The sequence below is a fragment of the Microplitis mediator genome, chromosome 7 (assembly GCF_029852145.1).
Source record: "Microplitis mediator isolate UGA2020A chromosome 7, iyMicMedi2.1, whole genome shotgun sequence".
Taxonomy (NCBI): Eukaryota; Metazoa; Arthropoda; class Insecta; order Hymenoptera; family Braconidae; genus Microplitis; species Microplitis mediator.
Window position 1 is genome coordinate 26347612 of NC_079975.1, and position 19897 is coordinate 26367508.

The following is a 19897-nucleotide window of genomic DNA, read 5'->3' on the forward strand; positions in this document are numbered from 1 at the left end:
TGAAAGAGCGTGTAGTGTAGACCGAATCGAGTAAATCAAGTGAGCCAATGGTTACTATCAGTTGTGATTCGTACGCCGTTGAATGATGGCCATTATGAAAATCTAAAAAATATAACTACAGCTTGATAATAAAAATATGTATAACAAGTTTAGAATTACTATTAAGAAAATAAAACTAGTGAAATAGTAATCCCGATACTGTAACCCGCTGGCTCTTTATGATTGTTGTTGTTATTCTGGTGACGTAGAAGGGGTCGCGGTTTGGTGGCCGGTGAGAGTAAGGGAACTCGGTATGAGTATGAGTAAGAAAGTGCACGGAGGTTCTTTTAAGCGGGAGTAAGAGGAGAGCGTGTGGTTGTCCGTACGATTATTCTTTACTCTATCAGACTCAAGAGTTAACTCGTACAGGACTCGGGATTCTCTCGTCGACTCAAGTTGTTTAGTCGTAGGAGCTTTCTTACCAGTTGCTCGCACCTGTCCTCGTTTAGCCTGGGTCCGGACACGCCCACGACCAATCGACGAGCGCCCTCAGGCGTGACGTCACCGGTCCTGGCGGGCCTGGTGGGGACCGACGGGGACCACTGATGTCCTCGCTCCTGGTGGGAGAAATCGCGTTAACTCTAGCCCGCATCTAAGCCTATGGTTTTCGTGTTGCTCCTCAATGTCCAACGTGCATCTCTGGCTCGCAATCCGAACCCATGTCATTTCTCGGCATCTGACCGTCAGGTAAACGTCACTTTTAAGTTCAACAAAGTTTACTTTAAATCCGTTATTCAAAACCCGAGGTTAATTCACGGATTAAATCGCCCCGACACTCCTGCCAGTGATTACACTCCAAGGGATGTCTATTTATTTAAGTGACTTGTGCTGTTTCTATTGATTATTTTGTGTGTGTTTTCTTGCTTTGTGTATTGTTTATTTATTTATTTATTTATTTATTTATATATATATTAATATATATGTATATTTAAATGTTGGTTTCAAAAGTGAATTGATAGTGGTGTTAAGTATTTGTTGGAGATATTTGAACCAAGGGGTGTGATGCCCTGGTTATCATGGTTCGTCGTGAGTGAGGAAAGAGGTCAGAGGTGGTCGTTTCATTCGACACCTTGGCTCAGTGTGTGTTGCAGTAAATATTTAATAAACCACATCAAACCCCAGTATCATCTTTGCTACAATAACTTGAATTCCCATAACGGCTACTTGGATAATTGCAATTGCAACTGCCCGAAAGTGGTGAGTCCATCAGCCACGTGATTATGGTGCACCAAAGAGACACGGCGCGGCCGGTCTCGTACCTGCGTCATCATCACTATCATCACTATCACCATTGTCATCACCACCACCATCGTAACAATAATTACAATAGTTATAATAGCAATAATAATAACCAAAATGTTAACAAAAATCATCACAATGACAACCAGCACGGGCGTTGTCGCACAACAAAACGTACAAGACCGCCACCAAGGATATTATTGGTGATTCTGCTGAGTTTCTGGCTACCGGCACTAGACAGTCCCGGGGTCTTGGCCTGTGGTCCCGGACGGGGTGGCGGCCGACGACCCATTTTACGTAAATTAACCCCTTTAGTTTTCAAACAGCATGTGCCGAATGTAAGTGAAAACACTTTAACTGCGAGTGGACTCTCCGAGGGTCGCGTTTCCCGGCATGACTCGAGGTTCCGTGATCTAGTGCCTAATTACAACGCGGACATTATTTTCAAGGATGAGGAAGGCACCGGAGCCGATCGACTCATGACACAGGTGAGTTTTCTTAATCATAAGTGTATTTATAAATTGCCTGCGTTACGTCAAACGACGATACTAAGTAGTGTAATACGCATGTAATTATTGATGATGATGATTAATCGTAACAGCCCAACGGTAACGAGTTTAGTTATGGTTATTTATTTATTATAAACATGTTATTGCGCTCAACTTACGTGTGTTTACAGACTTAACATCACTGACTCGGTTAAATGCGTGGGCACATCTTATATATATGTATATAAAAGTTATCTGTTTATATTGCCGCTCGTTAGCCTTTTATTCATATGCATTTATTGCTGTTTATACATTACTTTACACCTTGCTTGTACTACTGTGTTAATAATAACAACTTCGATTATTATTTGTCGCGTTTTTTTTTAATTCGATCGATTGATCGGAAAAAATTTCTCACGGAAAAATATGGAGACCAAAATTTGGAGTAAAAGTTTTCATTGTTTAATTGTGTAATTAATGTTTTTTTTTTAAACGCGGGAAATTTTTAAATTTCAAATGAAATTTTTTTTAGCAAAAATTAAATTTGGAGTATTTTCTTTTTTTTGATGATTTAAAGAGTATGGAAAAAATTGTAACACCGTCTAGTATATGTACATGTATGAAAAATATATGAGCTGATTTACTCTGAAATTTTTTGATTTAAAAAGAAATTTATTAAATTTTGAATGGAGTTTTTTTCACACCATAAAAAAAATTTCTCACGGAAAAATATTGAGACCAAAATTTGGAGCAAAAGTTTCCAGTGTCTAATTATGTAATTAATATTTTTTTTCGAAACGCGGGAAATTTTTAAATTTCAAATAGAAATTTTTTTTAAGCAGAAATTAAATTTGGAGTATTTTCTTTTTTTGATGATTTGAAGAACATGGAAAAAATTGTAACACCGTCTAGTATATGTACATATATGAAAAATATATGAGCTGATTTACTCTGAAATTTTTTGATTTAAAAAGCAATTTATTAAATTTTGAATGGAGTTTTTTTCGCACCATAAAAAAAAATTCTCACTGACAAAAAAAACTCAGTAACTTTTACTCTAATTTTTTAACACCGTACATTACACTAAAAACACCAGTCACTTTTTATCCGTAAAAAATATTATTTTGGAGATATTGCGAGTATGTAGAAGACACACGATAGTGATAGTGAATAAAGTAAATGAACGACCGAGCCGATCTACCTTTTTTAGATCTAAAATTTATCTATGTTGTAAATATTGTTTGAGCACGTGTATTAATTGCAGCACAATTACATTACCAAGATAAAGTAACGTAATTTAAATAATTCAATTTATTTTTATCTTTATAATTTATTTACTCAGCATTAAAAATTATTTTAAATTTCAACTATTTCTGTTTTATAAATAACAAAAATATATTTTTCTGCCGACGGCCTTTTCATCGGAACATTTTGTCGGCGATAATACGTAATATATATCTATAGATGTTTTTAAAAAAAACAGGTGTGGCATAGACGCGACAAGTGTTTTTTATTTATTTATTTATTATTAAATATTTTTAAAATTTTGAAAAATAAAATTACCCAAAAAATATTTTAATTGTCAATTAAACGTAAGGTGTTTTTTCATATGTCGGAGTAAAATGTATGACGAGTAAGAGGTTTTTAAATACTTGAATTAACATCATAAAGGAACTTTGCATGTAATACATTAGCAGTAATAATTTGTTCTGACGATCTCTTGCCACTTGACTTAAGGGGTTAGGGGTACTCAGGGGTATGAAAAAATGATGATTTTCAATAATTTTTTTTTTGTAGTTAATTACTTTATTTGACAAAAATAAAAACATAGCTTTATTAGAACACGTTTCGATTTGACTTCACGAAAATTTCAAAAAAAAAAATTAATAATTCAAAAAGTTATCGCTGTTTTTGTAGAGCCCGTTCCTCCCGAAGTCCTTTGCGGTGATCATCATAAGTCCTTGGAGATTCATCTAAAATCAATCGGACAAGAAAAATTAGTTTTATTAATAGATAATCTTGTGCCTGATCGAAGCTTTTTTTTTTTTTTTCGAAATTAACAAAATGGCGGCCTCAGGAAATTTTTTTCAAATTTTCGAGAAAAAAACCGACAGTTTATTGTTAAAAAAAAATCGAAATTTTGAAAAAAAAAAAAAATCCTTCGATCAGGCACGAGTTTTTAATGTATTTCAAAAGTACAATAAATTTTATTGAAATCTACCGAGCAGTTTTTAAGTTACAGTGATCACCAGTTCAGAAAACATAGTTTTGAGAAAAACGCATTTAAAGTTTTGCTATGGATTTATGTCGAATTATAAGAATTATTTAATAACTTACACTGAGTCATCTATTCCTGGACCATATAATAGCTCTTCAGCCGACATAGCAGCTTCCAAAATATCGATTTGCTGGTGCCTACGTTGCAATCGACCTTCTCGGGTGTTATCATTAGCGCGCTTATCTGCTACTTTGATACGTGCAGCATCCATTCTTTCTGCATACCGATGAGAATTAGGCCCACAATTAAGTCCTAGTGTATTCATCAAGACTAATAATGAATTTATACCCTCATTAAATATACACATAGCAACGTATGCAGCTATTTGTACGATGGTAAAACTAGTATTTACCGTTTTTGGGCATATTTTCCATACTAGTTGGTTAAAGCTTTCATTATTATTCTGATTGAATCCACCTACACATCTTGAAAGTAAATTTTCATTACTAAGATCTTCGTATATAGGCTTGATAGCTTTTAAAACATCAGAAGGTAAAGGAGAATAATCGTGAGAAAAGGTATCAAGCTCTCCTCTTGCTTCAGCGCGCTGGTAAGAGCACCAAGATTCTTCGCCTTTTGGCGAAATAACTCGAAAAGAATTTGTCGGATTCACTTCAAATTTTCACACAATATTTTTAAAATATTATACTTTAAGAAAATGCAAAAAAAAAAAAATCGATTTTTTGAAAATTCTGACTACCCCTAACCCCTTAAAATATTTTATTTCATTTAATTAAACTATTATTTATTTAAATAATCTTTGCTTTATTATTATCTCGACAAATTTATTTTAAATTTAATTTGTTATCAGCTAAAATATTTAGTTTTAAAATATTTTATTTATTATTACCTTCTATAAATATTTAAATGCATTAGCTATTTATTTTCCATTTATTTAATTTACTTTTCGTAAAATTATTTACTGTTTGTTTTACATTTTTTTGAGCTCAAGTGAGAGAAGACTGAAAAAAAAAAAAAAAAAAAAAAATTCGGTGGATCGACTCAGACTTTTTAAGTAAATGGTTAAATATTTCGTGGGTACATAAAAAATATAAAATAAAGATCGAGAAACAATATTGACAGGATCTCTTTGCGAGCTGTCTCGAGATTTAGAAGTATAAAAGTATAATATATATATATATATATTTAGTATTCCTAGAAAATGACTATATCAACCACTGTCTTTCATAATCACGGTTAATTTGTTCAAAGCCGGCTAAAAAATTTTGTTTGACGACCAACAAACTAAAATATTTACACAGAATCGATAACGGACAAAAAATTTTTTGTGGAAATGAATTTTTGATTTTTTTACCCGAGACCAAAATAGAGAAAATAATAATAATTTTTTTATTTTTTAAAAAACTAAATTATTAAAAAAAAAAATATTTCGAAAAATTGCACCTATAGTTTTTGAAATTTTCTACATATGCATATTTTTAGTTTTTTTTTTTTTTAAATTAAATTGTTGATAAAAAAATCCGAAAATTGTTAATTTTTTGCTAACCAGGATCATTCCGTCATTCGGAGTTTTTGAGTTTTTAAAAAAATTCACTCCGAATACGGGGTAAATAGAGAGTTTGTCTTTTTTCGGTGGTCTGGATTATATATAAAACCGCATTCACTCCGATTCGGAGTAAATTTCACTCCGAGGAGATCAAATAAATAAACAGTCATCCGCTCCGGATTTACTCCGCAAATTTTTTACGTGTATTAAAAAAAGGGAAAAAATAAAATTTATTGAAACAAATTTCTGATTTTTTTACCCGAGAAAAAAATAAAAAAAAAAAATTTTCGAGAGGAGAAATGAAGCCACTCATCTTTTCTCGGACCATAAAGCATCGGGTTCTCGCCTGACGACTGACGACTAGAAATGACGTCAGTTACTCCTTTGTCTTAGGGTCCCCCGATCGATGTCCCATCGATGACGTTTATTTTTAATAACTTTTTGTTTTCATAACATCGGATCACATCGCGCTGGCTGCTGTGATACTGAATATCCTGATAAGGGGGTTATTAATATAATAAGCTGACCGAATCGAGACGAGACGGATATTGTTGATTAATTGTAGCACTTGATTGGTGTCACACTGTCACCGTTGGGTTTTTAAATTTATTCGGGATTCGTTTTCTATCAGGCCCATCTTTAATCCTCTTTAATATACTGCCTCGCACTCTACTCGATACATATATAAATATATATATATAGGTATGTATAAGATTATTTTAAGTTAAATTCACTTATAGAGGCAAGGCTTGATCTCTTTTTTATTTTTCTATTGATGGGATTGTGACACATTGATGTTTTAACCCGGTATCACGTGTTGCCACGTGCGACTATCGAGTTTCTTCCCGATTAAATCTGCAATTCAATAGTTTTTATTGTCAGCTTGTATATCTTATTAAAGAAATTTTTTTCTTTATTCTCCTACTATTTTTTTTTTTTAAATAAATTAATAAAGACGGAAATGGGAAAGTGAAATGAAATCAAAACCCATAAATTCCTAAATAGAAGCCGTATAAAAAAAATGAAACATCCGTTATTTAAAATAATTAAAATCTATTGAAGCATAATGATGTAAATGAAGCCATTTTGTGTGTATGTGTGCCGAAAAAGTAGCGAAAACAAGTTTTGGAGGTCATGCGCTTGTTGTGCAGCTTTAAATTTAATGTAGTGTCCAACCCAACAAACCGAGCTCCGATTACAGAAAAACAAATTAATCCAAAATCCCCCGGATAATTTTTTAGGTAAAAAATTTAAAAAAAAATGCGAGGCGCGCTATTAGCGGTCACTTTATTTAATTGCCCGACTATTATGACAAATGAAAACAAAGTCGGGCTAATGATGTTTCGCTTACGCAAAAAATAGTTTTTATATAAAAAAAAAAAAATAAGAATGGGAATAAAAATAAAAATGAATGAGGTATATTAAAACGAGTGGCAATATACTGCTCCTTTGTCTGCATGTAAGAATCTCCGCGTCCGTGCCGCCGCTAATTAAGGTCCCTCAAGGGGGATGAGATTTTTTTAGGGCGAAAACGGTTTTACACGGTGTTATACCAACTAAACTAACCCAGCTTATTTTTTATCCGTTTCTACCTCAACCTCTACCTCGACTTGTTCTTTTATTATTTTAATTATCATCCTTTCGCTATTTTTTCTGCCATCTTGAGTTAACCTCAAAAATAGAGACGCTGGGGTAGGTGTCGCTGGTTCCGAACTTCGAGGTTATGAGCATTGAGAAAACGTCATCTGGTTGGCTGTAGTTTGCTCTGGGGAGCTGGGAAAAGAAGAAAAAAAAATTAGCAAGAGGGTTCTCTACAGCCGACGCCATAATCCACCGCGAGATCGAGCGTAAGGTCAAAGGCTCTGCATAACGTCATGGCCGACCTTTATTATTATTATTTTTTCTCATCCATACGCCTTCAAGTTCTCATTTGGACCTTCTCTTAGTTTTCTTCCTGCTTCGAGATTATATTTCATCTTAAAACTTCTCACACGAAGACTTTTAAGTTTATAAACTAAATATGGACTTTGAATTCTAGTCTGAAATAATAATCGCCAAGATTTTGATAAAATATAATATACATATATTTATTGGCGTATTAAAAATAAATAATGAAACTAGGCCGATGGGGTTTAGTCCGGTGTAAAGTGATCTTTGCGACCACTTCCTTCCTCCATGGCCGACGGGATCCGATGACCAGTTTGAGGTCGACAATGACCGACGTGGGAAAGGAACGTAAATTCTCTTCTCCTTCGATGCCTCTTTTTATTAAATAACTTACATATATTTTATTTTATTTTTCACTATTCAAATTAACACACGGAAAAAACAGTTCTGTAAAAGTTACAGAAAAGTCTGTAAAATTGACAGATGTTTCTCTGTCAATTTAATTATGTAATTTTTACAGAACCAAAAAGTTTATTTTCAAATAATGAACCAAGTAATAAGTTTTTATCTTCGAGGATCATTGAGTTTGAATTTGATTAATCCACTGAACATAAACGGCACGAGTGAGAAGCAGCAGAAAAACTTTCTACGAATCCAAACATTGAGTCCAAACCTAAATTGTCGCCTAAGATCAAAGCACATTGAAATGATATTTGATATTCCTTCTTATCAATATTCAATATTATTCAAAAAATTCCAAAAATTTGTTCAAAAACTTGAAACTGAAGTAAAGATTCTGTAATATTCAAAATTTTTTTTAAAAAACAAACTTCAAAATTACAAAACGATTCTGCAACGTTAACACCATATGTAGATTTTACATGAACTATAAGTAAATATTACATAAAGTTATAATGTAGGGGAAGGGGGGGAGGGGCAAAACGGGGTACCCCCAAAATTTGATAAAAAAAATTTTGTATTTCAAATGGTTTTTAAACATTCCAAAATCACTTCTGTAAATATAATTAAGCGTTATTTTGAATTTTTTTTGATAAATTTTTTCGAAAATCAATTGTCAGTTGAAAAATATTAATGACGTTTGTTTTATGATAAAAACTATTAAAAATTTTTTTTCTTCTTTTGTATCCAATAAAAATGTAAAATATAATTTTTCTTCATGTAAATTACTTACAAAAAATTAAACTTAATCAAATTCGTTCAAAATCCAGAAATTTTTTTTTTTTACCCTTTTTAGGGGGTGCCCCATTTTGCCCGCAGAAATGAAAAATTTTTTTTTTCAACGAGTCCTCGAAAACTTGGTATTTCCTTAAGTACCCCCCCCCCTTTGCCCCTCCCCCCCTATTACATTATGTTATTTATAAAAATAACATTTATGAATTTGTAGAAATAACATATTTTATCTGTAAATGTTACAAATAATATCATCAGTAAATTTTACCGATTTTTTTCTGTAACTTTTACAGAACTGTTTTTTCCGCGCACAATCAATAAACAACAAAAAAATTTAAAAAATATTAACTGCAGTTTCACTGTTCCCTTTCTCCGCTGTGCAAACACCGGACAATTTATAGGTTTGCTCACATGCCGACATTTCTCTTTTGTCAAATTGTTCTCATGCTCAACCGGCACACGGAATCACATACAATATTACCGATATTATATATTTTTTGTTAATAATTTTAAAAAAATCAAACAACTCCATATGCGGTATTAAAAAATTCACATAATTCTCTCTCCCTCTCACTCGGTAGATTTATTTTCCCGAGCTAAATAATACAGATTTAATGTTGATAAATAAATAACTGTATAATTCATGTCGCGACATTCCATTGTTCATTGTCTTGTACTCATACTTTTATATATTTACGATCCTTACTCGGTTAATGCATTTAAAAGTAATGCACCCCAGTTTCTTATTCATATATTTAACACACGAAAATTAATAAACAATAAATAAAATAATAAAAATATATATTATTTATTATTTTATAAATAAACACACGCGGGTAATTTGAATAAATAATAATAATGTGTTTTTTTTTTAATGAATATTCGATTATTATATTCCTTTATTCAAATAAATTCAATTAATTTCCATAGCCCAGAACAATGGCCGCGGTTTTATATTTGAGTAAAAAAAAATGATCATGTTATATTTGAATAAAAATAATTTAGCCGCGAGTGTATCGGGCGCGGGATACTAAGGGGTATTTCTAAAAACTCCATGGGGTTTTCGTGGTACGGGAATATTGGCATCTTTTGAGAGATGAGTAAGGACGCGGAATGCGGGGTGGCCATCGATGGGGCAGAAAGTCGGCGAGTGACCGCGGGAGAGGATCGATGGCGATTTGGATTGACGAAGTGGTGAACGAGAGCTGGCCAGTGTTTGAGAACAAGAATCAGGTGAGTACAAAAACGAGCAAGATCGACAGAACACGAGTAGCTACGATTTGGTGATATGATAAAAAAGAGTACGGGCAAAGGATTCCGTCGCGGGCAAGTTATTTATCGTTCTGATTTAATACTTGGACGTTTAGTCGACGCGACGGAATGCCGAGGCTTTAAAGTCGAGGTATTGTATAGAAAATAAGGGCCCAGCTGACCAATAATCGGTAACTTAAAACCCATTGGTGGTTAATACGGTGACGTGCCGAGCGTTCTCCAAACCTCTGTCGTAGTAATAATTAATTTAACTTTTTGCTCATGCGTACCAGCTTTTATTTTATCTTAGACATCTTTCGTCGCCTTCTTACTAATTTAAACTTTTGTTTTCAAACAAAAAAGTTACATGTGACTTTAAATTATGGCCAATTCACCCCATGTCTATTTTGCCCCTTCTTGCAGAGCAATGACCTCTAGAGCCTCCATATTTTTTGTCTAATTACTGGCATTTAGTACAGCGCAAATAACTCCAGTCAATTATCAAGTTGATATTTTAAAAAATTTTTTTGAAACAGCAGCCAGTATTTAAACTCCAGTTGGCTATTGTTCTAAAAACTAAAGTGCCCGAGTATTTTTTTAGCCCTTGTATTGTATGCCAACGCCGAGATTGTTTCGTCCTCATCGCGTGGATGTTTTGCTTGCCGTTTAATCGCCGTTAACGAGCGGTTATCGTTCCCGTCAGTAGAAACACGATGATGCTAACGAGCCGATCGCCGGAAACAATCTCAGCTCTCACGTTAAACACAAATTTTATTTATTTTTATATACACAGAAATAAATTATTTCTTGGCGCAAGAATTATTTTTCATTATGGACTAGAAATAATTTATTGACACAAGAAAATTTTATTTTTCAATTCATGGTGCAAAAAATTTATCAGGGCAAGTAAAATTTTCTTTTTGTCTACATATAGGGGAGGGAGGGGCAAAAGGGGGTACTTAAGGAAATACCGAGTTTTCGAGGACTCAAATACGCAAAATTTTTTTTTTTTAATGATATTCAAAGTAAATAGAAGAAATTTTCAGTTACCGTTGAAAAAAAAATTTTTCATTTCTGCGGGCAAAGGGGGGACCCCCTAAAAAAGGGAAAAAAAAAAAATTTCTGGATTTTAAACGAATTTGATTAAGTTTAATTTTTTTGTAAGTAATTTACATGAAGAAAAATTATATTTTACATTTTTATTGGAGACAAAAGAAGAAAAAAAATTTTCAATAGTTTTTATCATGAAACAAACGTCATTAATATTTTTCAACTGACAATTTATTTTTGAAAAAGTTTACCAAAAAAATTCAAAGTAATGCTTAATTATATTTACAGAAGTGATTTTGGAATGTTTAAAAACCATTTACCCTACCCCTTTTTGCCCCCCCCCCCTTCCCCTAAATAACAAATATTAACGCTAGGCTCAAAAAAAAACCGCGGGAAAATTTGAAATCTCGTGAGAAAATAAAAAAAACCGGTAGTTTGCTTAATTTGAGAATAAATAATTAAAATACTTTAAAGACGTATTTTAAAAAATCAATACCGGAAGTAGGTGACAATAGTAACATCACCTTAGGTGACTTTAACACACGTGTATAAATAGTCAAAAAAAAAAGAAAAAATAAAACATAAAAATAAGCATTTATTGAAATCTACTTGCGTCATTTTCATTGTTTACTAATTAATGTAAACACCAGCGAAAATATATATTAAGTTTGATTTGTGCTTCGAGAGCGACAAAGAAAGCGAAAAAAAAATAAAGATGATTACATTCATTGATAATTATAATTTTATGTGACAGGGATTAATTTACGTTCAAATTATTTAAAGTGACTTATTATTGACACATATTATGACGTAAATTAGTAATATTTGAAATTTGTGTGAAGGAAATAAACGGTAATATAAGTTTTTAGATAAGAATTATGATCATTACTGATAACGTGAGTGTTTAATGTGTGTTATCAAGTTGGTATATATTAACCGTGAAAAAAATTATAGAGAGCACTCGCTGTTAAAATGTCTTACGATAAATTACTGTTAGTGTTCCTCATCACCCTCGTCCATTATTCATCATGTAAGTTGTCACTTTATATATTAATTAGCTATTTTACATACAAATATATTTTCAAAACCCGAGTACGTGGCGCTTTGTTGCCTCCGTCACGCAGCGAACTCGGGCTGAAAATATATTTCCTGAGGTATTTCGTAGCAATCAGTGATTTGTGATAAATAAATATTTCTATCCAGGTGTACCCATAAACAACGACGAGTTGGATGACGACGTTTTGAATTGTGTTGACTCGCGGGCCTCAAATATTCAGGAGCAGGGCTACAAGACAGAGGACCAGGACAAGCTGGCTGATTTTTTGCTGTCGACCTACTGCTATAGATTCAAAAAGGGCGACTGGACAGTGGACCCACAAGCAGTGACTTACATATTTAACATCTACAAGCCGAAGTTGACGAGAGACTACAACTGCACGAACTTCAATGACTGCGAGATTCCTATTTTTCCGGCAGACAACTTGAAAACGAACGACGATAAGCTCAAAAAGTTCATTAGAGTCGTTCTGGGAATACCTTATCAATAGATAATATTTTATATTTTTTATGGACTAGATCGTATTTTTTTTATAAATAGTGTTTTAAATTATTGTAATTATAAATCGATTTTAATAAAATTCTTTTAAAAAAATTTATCCAGTGGTTTTTTATTTTTTTCATTTTTATTTTTAGAATTAACTTTAATTTATAGTTTTATAGACACAGATGTTCACAAACATTACACGTGCGTTCACCGTGTAGACTATTTTTCAAGGTTTAAATATTTTATTGATAACACTAATTACAGTTACAGCAGCACTGAAAGTACGTGGGTGTAGGGGAGGGTGGGACAGAGTGACCCCCATGGGGCAGAGCGGCCCCCCTGAAATTTTGACCAAAAAAAAAATTTTTTTTTTTTCGACTAATTACTATAAATCCGATATGTTTGCGCATTTTTACCCCTACGCATGACATTTGGGGCAAAATGGACAAGCCCAAAATTTTGAAAAAGTGATTTTTTCATATTTTTATCGTCAAATTAAAAAAAAATTAGTATAATTCCACATTTCTAGCCCTACGCATAACACCTGGGGCAAAATGGACCAGCCGAAACTTACGAAAAAATTATTTTTTCATATTTTTCGGCCGTTTCTTTATGTAAGAGGCAAATTTGGTCACTAAAAATTTATAAAAATTAAATTTTTTTTTTTAGTTGATAAATTTTTGAAATAAAGTAAAATTATAGAATTGATTTTTTTTTTATTAAATAACAATTAGTAATTAAGGTAATCGAGAGTGAACGATTTTTTACGCTTTAAAAAATTTTTTTCGAGTAATATAAAACCAAAAATAGTTGTCAAGAGAAAGAAATACATTCTTAATGATGAAAACAATTTAAAAAAAAAAAAAACGAAAAAAAAAATTTTTTTGTCACTTTTTGAAGGGGGGCCGCTCTGCCCCACAAAAAAAAAAAAAAAATTTTTCAGAATTTTGGCAAAATGTCCATAAATTTGTTCGAAATAGGACAAAAGTAAAGTGATCTTATGGTTGAAAGCCACAAAAAATAATAATTGGCTTAGGGGGGCCACTCTGCCCCACCCTCCCCTACTGAATATTTATAAATAATTATTGGGGCCTGTTGTAGAAAAGTTTAAACTGCAGGCCGGTGAAAAGAGGTGACAATTGAATGGTTTTATGTTTATTGGCGTATCGGTAGCTATATATAGCATCAGTGTTACGAATTTTCAAAGTTGGTTAGCTCACAGTCAGTGCCGTAGATCTGGGTCTAGGTCTAGGTCTTGCTCACGGTTCTGGTCTGGGCTTAAGTTTGTTTATGGGGCGCGCACCCCGTGGAGAAATTTTCAGACTTAAGCCAGTGAGCTGAAGAGGAAGCTTATAAAATAGCTGGGTCCGGGACTAATCAGTTATTCTGCACAATATTTAAAAATTTCTTTGTAAATCTTCAGTGCTGGTGTTATTTTTTATTTTATAAACAAACCGGGAATTTCAAATTCCTGTGTGTGATATTAAGAGAGGGGGAACCAGAGCTGGGAAGATGAAGATGGAATTTCTTTTGAGAAAAAGAAAAAAGTATTCTGTTTATTCACCCGTAAATAATCAAAAACGGTGTAACTAATTCGCCAGGAATATTCCTGCTTTTAGTTAACTGTTGGTATTTTCTGGTGCATCCGGGCTTTTTAAATAAATATTTTCACTTTTAAAGTAAACTGTCCCTGATTTTTATCATCTCGATTATGATTATTTTACTCTAAACGTGTTGACGGGTTTGGGAAACTGTTTTTGGTCATTACAAGCCTCCGATCGGTACCCGAAATCTTCTAAATGTTTTTCTTTCTGAGCATTTGTTTTCACTATCACCTGATCTAGTTTCAAAATTTTATTCTGTCCGATAAATTTTTAAAAAATACCTAGTAAATTATTTTTTAGCCTCCTCGTTGGTCTGAAGTCGCTCGAAAATTGTAAACAGAATTTAAGCATAAAAAAAATTTTTAACCGAAAAATATTTGTATCGCGATTAGTTACGCGCCCGTAGCAACGCGTTTAGATTATTCACGCTCGAGGATTCAGAGAAAGAAAAAAAACAAGATTGTCATTCCTCTATAAACATAAATCTCCATATCCCATTGACTGAACATAAACTATTTACTTGGAAAAAAAAAAAAGAAAAAAAAAAAAAGGCCCGTCTCATATTTTCGGAAAGTGATTTTACTTAAAAAGTATTAACTTAAATTAAATATTTATAATTATTTTGAATAAAAATAAACTTTAAATGGAAATAGACAATAAAATTTATTGCGTATTTAATGTATGAGTATTTAAAAGTATTAAAGAAACCAACCACGAGTTTATATTCATAATAATCGCGTTACGATCCTCGTAATATTTAACTGGCGGTCGTATAACAGCCCGACTTTATTGTTCCCGTCTCCATTTATGCCCTCGCCAAACTTTAAACTATGAACTTAACTTTTATTTTCTTTTTCCGCCCCCTCAAAATCTGGGTCGGGGTAAAATGAAAATTTAAAAAAAAAATTTAAATACTCCGATTTTCCCGCAATTTTTTTCTACACTTTCTGGGTGCCCATTTTACCCCAGTGTAGACTAGATAATTTCAAAAGTTGTTGATAGAAAAAAAAATGAAGTTTCGAAATTCAAAAAATTTGATGATCGAGAGCTGGATTATCTACAAGATAATTTTATTGGTTGGTAAAAAATGGTGATCATCAATCTATTGTAGGCTACACAATGATGAGCGATCGATCCCTTGAGATCTCTGTAAATACTAGGTATACATAAATATTTTGAGTGATTAATTTGTCAGATGACAAAATATAAATGTTTATATTTGTCCATATAATAATAATCTATCATCTTAATAGCTCATTTATTAAATTATTATGTCAGTAAGCCGTCTCATATTTTTATTACCCAAAGCTGGGCAAGACGGTCCGGGAAAAAAGAAGCAAAACTTATTTCCAATGATAACGAAATTGAGTAAAAACCAGTTTAGGGGAATTTCCGAGATTAATTTGAATAAAAAGCTTGCGGAAAAAATGTTTAGCGAGGCTACGAGGTCGTTAAGGATGAAGCAAGAAGTAGATGGTGATTGCCGATAGCTACTTAAGTTAACCCTTGGGGTCGCTCGGCAGCGAGCGCAAAAGTGCATCGCGGGCCCTCGTTGCCTCGCGTCATCGGAATGGAGTGTTTGGTGGCATGCAAGGGCCACACACCTCGAGAGACTAATAGCCACCGAGATAACGTAAACACTCGAGTAGCGGCGGATTTAGCACGAAATCGCCCGTACTTTTGTAAGCATCCTGGCCGGCTTAATCCGGTATTTAATTTCCAAATGCTATCTGAATTTTGAACTGATTTATCGATTTATCCCCTGCCCCGAACAAAGCTACCAGATAAAAACACTTAAAACCTCTCGGAAAACATGTCCACCGTGGCTTCCAGCTTACATCCATGGCATGCACCCATGGACCCATGGACCCATGCATCCTCAGCTCCTCCATTCACGGCAGGCACGGAGATATCGAGGAAGATTAATAACGCTCTCGGTCCCGGTGTATACGTACACACTATCCCAGTAAGGAAGGGGGGGGGAGGGAGCAAACAAGAGCCAGAGGTTATCTTCCATCGTTTTTTATTATTTTTAAAACTCGAGTCCCTCGCTCATCATTTTCATCTCCGGCCTCTTGTTTTATTATTTTTCCAGCCCGACTCGACTCGACTCGGGTTCTTCCACCTTCTGTGTGTTGTTCTCTATTATTTATTCCCGTCTATCCCAGTGATGCGAGTCCTCTTCTCGGCCAGACGATGAATCGATGGATATTTATAATGCCAAGACAAATATCTCGATAGGCTTTTCTGTGTCTGTAAGTGATGATGATCTCCTTCCGGTGATGCGGAAGCCTACTCGGGTTATGAGTAGTCGATTACGAGGGTTTAATGGGGACTCTTAATCATCCAGCCTCATATATATTATATACACACCAAAGACACTCTCGACATATATTTATATACATATATATACTCAACAATATAACTTGTTTGACAGGATTATGTTGAATGTGTTGCGCGTCTGGCGAACCGTTTTTTACTCGTCATCGTACTCTCGTTGTCGTCATCATCTTTGTATTTATAAATATATATATATATACCTTCTCTTAATTAATCATTAAACGTAACCATTTTAAATTAAACACCGTTACCAAACTATAAATTAACCGTTCAAAAATAATTATAACTTTTTTTTTTACCGGCTAATTATTTAATTTTTTATAGTTTGTCTTTCTCGGAATTAAAAATCCACTATACACATATGTGTATATATATGAGCGTGTATATTTATTGTAATTTATTGCCGCGGACTTTACCCAGTGTTCTGAGATGAAAAACTGTTCCCATTTCAATGGACCAATTGTTTGGTGTTTACGCTCTCGAATATATATATTGTAATTTTTCGATCGCGAGACCTGGGACTTTATAAATATATAGTAAATTGTTTATGTGGTTATGAGCGTAGGTGGATGGTATACGTGCCGATACTCACATCTACACTACGCGGTTATTATCGTATATAATTCGAGTTGACGTCAATAAACGTTTTATATGTTTACACTTGAATTAATAATTATTATTACGAGCTTTGCTTTGTTTTAATTTCGTATAATTGATGTTGGGTCTATTTTTAGCTGGATTAGGCCAAGCTGGTTGCTTTAGTTTCGTGAGCTCGCGGGTTAGGGAACATTAATTTTACAGTAATTTATATTTTACCGGCGGGATGCGTCAGCGTATTTTTATTTGATAACAAAATCGTGGCCATAGCTGGTGGAATAAATTTAGTTTTATTTTTGTAATTATTATTATTTTTTTTTTTATCGAAATAATATCGAGGTCAGGTAGTCAAAAATAAATTAGTGGTATCAATTACCCGGGAGATTATAAATTGATTTAAAAAATAAAAAAAAAAATAAAAGTTGAGATAGAGGATTTATATTTTTTGTGAGTAATGAAACTACTTAACTAAACGGTTTGTAGACAATATGAGTTTCCATTTTATTTGTTGGGCTCTACTGGGTGTAGAACAAAATATTTGCTGTAAATAGTTGGATCGGAGCTGGACATCTGAGGGATAAAAGGACGAGATAGGATCTGGGACTTGATCCTTGGACGGGATGAAAGGTATGGCTGTGTGTTGTACGGTGGAGATGAAAAAAGAAAAAGGAGGATGGGGAGGGGGGGGGGGCGAAAGTAGTAGTGGGCAGTGTGGAGGTGAGAGTGACCAGAAGGAAGAATAAAAAGGAGCTTGTAGTGAATGGTGTAGGTGGACCCGCGCGGGATTCGAGCTAATCTGACCACTTTGGAGGGCCCGAAGTCTGCCCGGGTAGCCGTGTTTTGCCCAGGGATCGTGTTAAGGGGATTTACATTCATTTTTGATCCTAATAACCCGATCCGAAGATCCTGGAGCGCGATTTGGAACACGATACCCACCGCTCGTGCAACCCCCGTCACAATATGATTTTTTTTATATTACGCACACCAGCAAATTATACTCATTCAATATATATATGTATCATTTACATATTTCTATATATTATTATATTTATTTATCAATTTATTAATGTGGGGAATTTTTCAGACTTTTCTTTTACCTTTAAATTCAAATAACTCGTAAACTAGGCGCTTTGAGTGAAAAATTGTGAGGAACAAATTTTTAGCAAATTGAATTTCCTACAAAAAAGGTCTCTTTGAATTTTTACGTAGAATCAGTAGTTTGAGTGAAAGAAGCAATCGAAGAAAAATAAAAAATGTGCACACTTAATCCGATGAATTATTTTGTGATAAAAATTAAAATTACGCGTAAACTATCGGGTGTATGGTAAAAATGCACAGGAATGATTTTGTAGGAAATTTAATTGGCAACAAAAAAGGTATCAATGAATTTTTATGTAAGTGGGATAGTTTGGGCGCGAGAGGCAGTTGAAGTGAGATGGAAAATGTTTACTTGAAATATACAGTGAAGATAAACGTGATTGTTTTGTAACAAGTTAATTAAATATAAATATATGTAATGATTAGATAAAACAAATATATATGTATATATGTACATAATTAGTGTAATAAAATAGTAATGTTAAATAGATATGGGCATTGGGATGTATGCAATAATATATAGACGGCAATGTCGGTGCAGTCAAGTGTATCGACTCTCGCGATCGACCTTGACGAATCGGGTCTTACACGCTCACACCTGCGGCACTTACCACACGTTTAAAGTGAGAGAACTGGTCTGCCGGGTAGCTTACATTAATACATATCAGTAAGAGGAAGATAAAAATAACAAAATATAATATAATATAATATAATAAAATAAAGAGAATAAGTGAGTGAGTGAGTGAGTGAAATCGTTTGAGACAGCCAAGGGCGATGAGGCGTCGCAAAATTCAAGTCGACGGGACGTCATCACCCAACTTCACCCTCACCTACTACACTCACACTCTCATCAACAGTTTCACTCATCAGCAGTTTAATACAACTCGATAAATTAACAATTATATGATTATTTGATCTCGGAAATTACAAATTTTCTGCGAGAAAAAAATTTTTGAATTTAGTGAGGGTGTGCATGTAATTTATATGGATGAGGTGTGAATTTGGATGGTGTGATTATTATAATTATATGTGGTGTGCATATAATATTAAAAAAAATATCAATGGTGTGCAAAAAAGATAATGTTTCAAAATTTTTGAAAGGTGTGCATTTGATAATCATTTTTAGAAATGGTGTGTACTAAAAATATATAGAATTTTTTTTATGTGAGAGGTGTGTATGGTGTGAATTTTAAAAATGTATATGGTGTGCATATGATGACGTGAAATCATGGTGTGTACTAAAAATATATAGAATTGGCTTTGATGTGAAAGGTGTGTATGGTGTGAATGTTAAAAATGTATATGGTGTGCATATGATGACGTGGAGTAATGGTGTGTACTAAAAATATATGGAATTAGCTTTGATGTGAAAGGTGTGTATGGTGTGAATGTTAAAAATGTATATGGTGTGCATATGATGACGTGGAATAATGGTGTGTACTAAAAATATATAGAATTGGCTTTGATGTGAAAGGTGTGTATGGTGTGAATTTTAAAAATGTATATGGTGTGCATATGATGACGTGGAATAATGGTGTGTACTAAAAATATATAGAATTGGCTTTGATGTGAAAGGTGTGTATGGTGTGAATTTTAAAAATGTATATGGTGTGCATATGATGACGTGGAATAATGGTGTGTACTAAAAATATATAGAATTGGCTTTGATGTGAAAGGTGTGTATGGTGTGAATGTTAATAATGTATATGGTGTGCATTTATCAAAAAAATGTGTAGATAGTGTGTATGTGTGTCAAAATGTATTAGTCAAAAGTTGATGGGTGTT

At 33.4% G+C, this 19897-nt stretch overlaps 2 protein-coding genes across 2 annotated transcripts in view; both read left to right on the plus strand.

Annotated features, from left to right (window-relative positions):
• The first annotated feature begins 225 nt into the window (after positions 1 to 225).
• The window catches only part of LOC130671574 (sonic hedgehog protein), a 30009-nt gene continuing 10337 nt past the window's right edge, over positions 226 to 19897 (plus strand). The window contains exon 1 of the mRNA XM_057475543.1: positions 226 to 1766. Within this exon, the coding sequence (XP_057331526.1) occupies positions 1260 to 1766 (507 nt within the window). The 5' untranslated portion in view covers positions 226 to 1259. The remainder of the gene's footprint in view (positions 1767 to 19897) is intronic.
• LOC130671575 (uncharacterized) lies at positions 11784 to 12579 on the plus strand. Its single transcript, XM_057475544.1, has 2 exons — positions 11784 to 11960; positions 12134 to 12579. The coding sequence occupies exons 1-2, from the start codon at positions 11903 to 11905 to the stop codon at positions 12475 to 12477; spliced, it is 402 nt and encodes a 133-aa protein (XP_057331527.1). The 5' UTR covers positions 11784 to 11902; the 3' UTR covers positions 12478 to 12579.